This window comes from Miscanthus floridulus, chromosome 3, assembly GCF_019320115.1.
Source record: "Miscanthus floridulus cultivar M001 chromosome 3, ASM1932011v1, whole genome shotgun sequence".
Lineage (NCBI taxonomy): Eukaryota > Viridiplantae > Streptophyta > Magnoliopsida > Poales > Poaceae > Miscanthus > Miscanthus floridulus.
The window spans coordinates 58,217,162-58,223,310 of NC_089582.1; the positions used below are offsets into that span (position 1 = coordinate 58,217,162).

Genomic DNA, 6,149 nt, shown 5'->3' on the forward strand with positions numbered 1-6,149 from the left:
ATCAATAGAAACACTTTCTAGGCACAAGGGGTTAATTGGGCTAACCGTAGGACTTAATTATTGCAAAGAAATTTAGAATTAGCCCAATTCACCCCTCCTCTTGGGCATCTTGATCCTTTCACATGTATAGTGTGTTGATTTGTTGGTGACTTAGTTGTTGTCTTTGTCTTGATGATCTTTGAAATGGAAATGCAGAATGGAGGATGGAGTTGATAGAGTGGGTTTTTGTCTTCAGCGGGCTTTGGGCTAGCCCAACCTGTTGTTTTGGTCGTGCTTCTCGGGCTGGCCCGACGTGCTGTGCCTAGGCCGTTGGTCAGGCACGATGCCTGGCTCGACATGGGCCCACATCACGTCGTGCCATGCCTGCCTAGTGTCAGCGGGCCGTGTTTTGGTCGGGCCCGTGTTGTGTCGCGCCGAGCGGCCTGATTGGCCTTGTATACCCAAGAAATTGTTTTTATCTTTTTTTTGTTCTCGTTCTTTCCACATCCGCAAATTGCTTAGTTGCAGGATAACTAATTAACAGAGACAGAAACTACAATAATATAAATATGTACTATTGAGACTGCCCTAATGGAAACTATTTCAAAGTTTCTGGGTTTAGGACTACTCTTATACTAACTCTATAGTCTATACAACGGCTTCTCTACAATTAGTTTAAATAATAAAAGATGAATAAATGCAAAGCAATGGCAAACTGCTTACCCCTATCGGGATGAATATAGTGTGTGTGTGTGTGTGGTGGGGGTGGGGGGGGGGGGGGGGGGGGGGTGGGGGTGGCTGGAAGCCCAAATTATGTTTACATATATCAGGCCTTGGAATTGAACTTCTTCCAGGCCTTGTAGTCCTTGCTCCCCAGCATCTGCTCCACCTCCTCGAACTGCAGCCCCTTGGTCTCCGGCACCAGAAGGAATATGAGCAGGAACGCCATCGCCGACACGCCACCGAAGAGCAGGAACGTGCCCGCCGTGCCCAGCGTCTGCGTGAGGCTGAGGAACGTCTGCGTCACCAGCAGGTTGGACGTCCAGTTGGCCACCGCCGCGATGCCGCCGCAGACGCCCCGGAACCGGAGCGGGTACACCTCGGAGTTGATGAGCCACGGCACGCTGCCCATGCCCGGGGAGTAGGACACGATGTACGCGCCCAGCGCCACCAGCGCCAGCCAGCCAAAGGAGCTCGGGCAGCCCCTCGTGTACCACTCGCGCCGCCCCGCCCGGCACGCGCGCCGCAACGCGTCCGACGTCCTGAGGCAGGCGCCCGGCAGGAGCTTGTCGGTGTCCGCGCAGAAGCCGCATTCGGAGGGAGCCTTGATGCACTGGGCGCAGGTCCACTCTACCCCGGCCACGGTGGCGAGGTCGAACTCCGGGCACGTGCCGTTGGCGCCGAAGAGCGCCGTCCCGGCCAGGCTGACGTCCGGCGAGTGGCTGTCCACCGCGAAGAAGACGCCGCTCAGCATGCCGAGGCACGCCACGACGCCCGTGAGGCTGAGCAGCATCAGCCGCCGCCGTCCCGCCTTGTCCACGAAGAACATGCTCACCACGGACCCGGCGGCGTTGAGCCCCGAGGTGACGAGAGACAGCGCCAGCGCCGTGCTGTTGGACGCGAACCCGGCGAGCTGCACGATGGTCGGGCTGTAGTACATGACGGTGTTGATGCCGACGAACTGCTGCGCCACCTGGCAGAGCACGCCCGCGGTGAGCCCGCGCCGGACCACCACGCTGCCGAACGCCTTCCTGAGCGTGCCGGCCAGCCCCGCGCCGCCGAGGGACCGTTCCTGGGCCATGTCCGCCTCCACCGACGCCCGCAGCGCCTCGATCTCCTCCTCGACCTCCTCCGGCGGGTACACCTTCCGCATGATCTCCTCGGCCTCTCTTTTCCGGTCCTTCCTGTACAGCCACCGCGGCGACTCCGGCAGCGCTAGCATGAGCACGAACTGGAGGAGCGCCGGCACGCCGGCCACTCCGAGCATCCATCGCCACGTCCCGTTCACCTTGGTGAAGGCCAGGTTGATGAGGTAGGAGAGGAACTGCCCCGCCGTGATGAGCAGGCCGTTGGTGCTCACCAGCGCGCCCCGGATCCTCGCCGGCGAGGCCTCGGAGATGTACAGCGGCGACGTCATGGAGGCCATCCCGACGCCAAGTCCGACCAGGACCCTGCCCACGATTATGACCGGGGGCGCCGGTGCGAAAGCCATGACGATAGAGCCGGCCAGGAAGAGAATGTCGGCGATGAGGATCGACGGCCGCCGCCCGAACCGGTCATTCATCCAGCCGCCGGCGCCGGCGCCAAAAATTGCCCCCGCCACCGCCATGCTCACAATCGTCTCCTGTTGCCATGAAGATGGAGGAGCATCCCACTCCCACGGTTAGTTTCTTCTTGCTTTGCATTGATTTATTCGTGGCTCGTGAGTCGCGAGCAAATAGGAAGAACAGAAACAAGTACCTACCTGCAGCACGGTGCTTTTCTCGACCTGCTCGAAATCGTCTCGGATGTACAGGAGAGCTCCTGATATGACGCCTGCGTAGAGATTTGATTAGAACCGCAGGATTATAAGCATTAGAGGCAGATGACATTGTGAGAAACTCAAAAAAAAAAAAACTTTATATCCTTCTTATTTTATACGGAAATGCTCAGTTTAGAGTGTCCGTGGGCCGCGACGCTATATGAACGGCCCAACTATCCTGGTTGCCTCCGCCTATCGGCTGTTTGATAAAAAATGTTCAGATGTCTTCTTCACTCACTTGTCTCAAGAAACGTCATTCGTCAATCCCCACTCGGCGTCGAATTCCAATTCCGTGCTCCACCATGACCGCGCTATCGCGGTGCTCTCGACCGCGGTTGGCTAGCCGCCATCCTCTATCTCAACCTCACCTGAGCACCGCCGGCCGCCTTCCTCCCTCTCCACCGCAGTTCACCAACCATCGTGCAGCTTCTGTTCGTCACGCCCGCCCGACCGCTTCTGTCCCTCTCCGACGGCACCTCGGGAAAGGAGCGGCGACTAATCAGCTTCTGCCTCCCTTCTCTCCACAAAGCTCGGCCCGCATCCTCCATCGGCGACGGCATCCAGCGATGTGGACGAGATCGGGTAGGGGCAGCGCCGCTCACCTCTGTTGGCGCTGGTGGTGCCGTCGTGCGCCTCAGGTCGGTCCCCCCTCCCTCGTTGAGCCAAGGGCACCCACGAAGCGTGGTCTGTGCTGGTGGTGCTCGTGCGCTGCTGCTCGGCGCCGGCTCCCACTCTGAGGTCGGAATCAATCGGCCCTGGCCTCTCCCTCTCCCTATGTTGCAAATGTATGTTTTTAGTGTTTCACATGTTATCAGAGGTATGTTGCAAGTGTTTTATATGGATGTTGTAAAAGTAGATCGGGATGTTGCATATGTTGCAATTGTTTCAGAGGCATGTTGCAAGTGTTTCAGAGGCATGTTGCAAGCGTTTGTTCAAAATGATTCATCTGTTTCAGACATATGTTGCAAGCATTTTTGATCTGGATGTTGCACATGTTTCACACAAATGTTGCAATAGTATGCTCGAAATGATTCAACTGTTTCAGTCTTATGTTGCAATAAGTGTTTTCAATTTATAAGTTGCAAGTATTTTATCTGGATGTTGCATATGTTTTAGATATATGTTGCAAGTGTATGTTCCAAATATTTTATCTGCTTCAGACTTATGTTGCATTCAAGTGTTTCATGTTTTAAGTATTTCGTGTTTCAAAGTATGTTCAGAGAGTCATGGGGCATAACCCGAACACTTGGAGAAGGGTGTGGCGAGCTGGGGGCCGACATATGGGGCGCACGAGCACGACGCGCCTGGGTCCTATGGACAGGGCATGCTCGCCCTCATCTGGGCTTCCGGGTCCCGCCCGCACGGAGAGAGGAGGGGGTTGGGTGGGTGGGTGGGTGGGGGGGGGGGGGGGGGGAGTTGCGGGCACAGCGGGGATGGGCGTGTAGGGCGGGGCGAGGCGCACAGGAGCCGGGTACGCATCGTGTCGGGGCGAAGCAGATGGGGGACGGACGTGCGTGTGCAGCAGCGATACGGCGCAACGGTAGGCGTGGGCGGGCGTAGCAGCATGCACGGGGCGTCCGGACACGCTCATCTGCTTCGGACGTCCGGACGCTAGTAATTCCCTAATTTATATGAATAAAGATTTAAGCTCCACTCACACGGTGAGTTTTAAGGTAAAATTTTGTATATCATACGTTATGTTAAAAATGCATAATGGATTTTTTATCAATATTTTTGATAGCTAATAAGGACATATAATAAGTTAACCCAAGATATATACAAAATGGAAAGATACCATGATTAAAAAAGCACATTTATTTTTTGACATGATTTATGATGTGCGCCGTCACATCAAAATTTTAGCTTAAAACTCAACTCATATATGGGGAAATAAAGGAGAAATAAAGAAGATAAACAAGGGTTAGATTGGATCAACTGAAAATTTTATGGGGAGTAAATGAAACTAAAAATTAGTTTAGTGGGTTATCTAGGCACAAATCTCGCATAAACTAATTGAACTTCCAATGTTTTGTCGCATCTCATCATCTATCTTGCCTAGCCTTCCCCCATATGGGAAGGCAAAGCGGACTAATTGCAGTGATACTCTAAGAGTGTCTGCCAAAAATAGGTGAATTAGGGTTATTTGAGCAGCAGAAGATCTAGGCCCTATGATGCTAATTAGACGGATTTTGAGGCTAAATGTCTTTCATTAGAGAACTATAGCATGGGTCTACTAATTAGCTATGAAAGTTTAGCATTGCAAAATCAAAGCAAGTCGAATCATGCGTTATATTTTGAAAAGAATGGACTAAGAAGGATAGTCTGGCTGACCAGTATCATAGCCGAAGAGGAGGCCACCGATGCCGGCGGAGAAGGCGAGGCGAAGTACGAAGGGCTGCTTTGACGTCAGGTAGAGCAAGTCCCTGAACTCGGTGCTCTCTGCTTTGTGGATGCCACCTTCCATGCTGTGCGGCGCAGATTAAAAAACCTGAAAATTGTGGCAAGAGACATGAAGGACGGAGAGTAGTTTCTAAATACAATCTTGTTTTCTTTCAAATATATATTTTCTAAATGTTCCGATATATCAACAAAGCCAGACAAAATGCAGAAATTGTTGTTTCCCTCGGTTTCCTTGTACACACACAAAGAATGTTAGCTACAGATTTAAACTAATTTGTCATGTTTATTTGAACTCATAGATGCCTTAACAATTAACTACAGAAAATATAGTTTAAACTAATTTGTCATCACGTTGCAGCGTCAAATTAAAGACCTAATTCTCTCGCTTACCTGTGATGTGAAGCAGGAAGGCTTTTCTGCTGGAATTCACCTTGATCGCCAGCTTCTGCAATATTCTCCTGACGGCGACAGCACGATGGACCGGCGATGTTGCCGCCGTGGGTGCCCCCAGATTCGAATTCGCAGCTCCGTTGGGTCGTCGAGAATGGACCGGGAATGGAATTCAACGCGAGAGCGAGAGGCATCAGGAACCAGCGTTGTCACCGGTCTCCTGCACAAGTAGTAGCTCAGCTTTTACGAGCGCTATCGGTCTACCAGGCGCGTGTCGTGCTTGCCAAATTTAGGACGACATGGATCCTATTTCCGGGCCGGGCATTGTGCATATACGTGGAGAGCTACTCATGTCTGCGAAGTCTGGACGTGCACACGGGCTAAGGCAGAGGAGCCATGGGTGGGGGTGAAATAAGGTAACGTCACTACCAGAATTATTAAATTCGCCGAGTGTTTTTATGTTTGCCGAGTGTATTCTTTGGACATTCGGTGAACAGGTTCTTTACCGAGTGTCAAAGAAAAAACACTCGAAAAAAAAACACTCGGCAAAAATTGAGTTTGCTGAGTGTCAAAAGAAAAACACTCGGCAAATATAAAGTTTGCCGAGTGTAAAAAAAACAATTGGCAAAGAAATAAAATATTTTTTCTGGAAAAGAAGGAGAAGAAAAAAAAACTTTGCCAAGTGCTCAAATCTAGAACACTCGGCAAAGAAATAAAAAAAATTCTGGAAAAGAATGAGAAAAAAAACTTTGCCGAGTGTCCAGATGGGACACTCGGCAAACAAAAACAAAATATCTTCTTTAACCCACTCCGCACCCGCCCCCAGCGCCCAGCGCCCCACCCCCTCACCTTCTTCATC

At 51.9% G+C, this 6,149-nt stretch overlaps 1 protein-coding gene across 2 annotated transcripts; it reads right to left on the bottom strand.

Moving 5' to 3' along the window:
• Window positions 1-775: 775 nt before the first annotated feature.
• On the bottom strand, window positions 776-5,464 carry LOC136545808 (inositol transporter 4-like). Of its 2 annotated transcripts, XM_066537782.1 has the most exons (5): window positions 5,291-5,464; window positions 4,832-4,988; window positions 2,444-2,514; window positions 2,060-2,323; window positions 776-1,987 (listed from the first exon to the last, which is right to left on the bottom strand). In XM_066537782.1, the coding sequence occupies exons 2-5, from the start codon at window positions 4,962-4,964 to the stop codon at window positions 806-808; spliced, it is 1,650 nt and encodes a 549-aa protein (XP_066393879.1). In that variant the 5' UTR covers window positions 4,965-4,988; window positions 5,291-5,464; the 3' UTR covers window positions 776-805. The 2 variants fall into 2 exon arrangements, with proteins under 2 accessions (XP_066393879.1, XP_066393878.1); XM_066537781.1 differs by having other exon boundaries at window positions 776-2,323.
• Window positions 5,465-6,149: the final 685 nt, after the last annotated feature.

Excerpts from the sequence above, each read along its gene's own strand:
- LOC136545808 (XM_066537781.1), bottom strand. The coding sequence starts at position 4,964 with ATGGAAGGTGGCATCCACAAAGCAGAGAGCACCGAGTTCAGGGACTTG. Across the intron at positions 2,515-4,831 it reads CCTCTTCGGCTATGATACTG|GCGTCATATCAGGAGCTCTC; the intron begins GTCAGCCAGACT and ends ATCTCTACGCAG. Across the intron at positions 2,324-2,443 it reads AGAAAAGCACCGTGCTGCAG|GAGACGATTGTGAGCATGGC; the intron begins GTAGGTACTTGT and ends TCATGGCAACAG.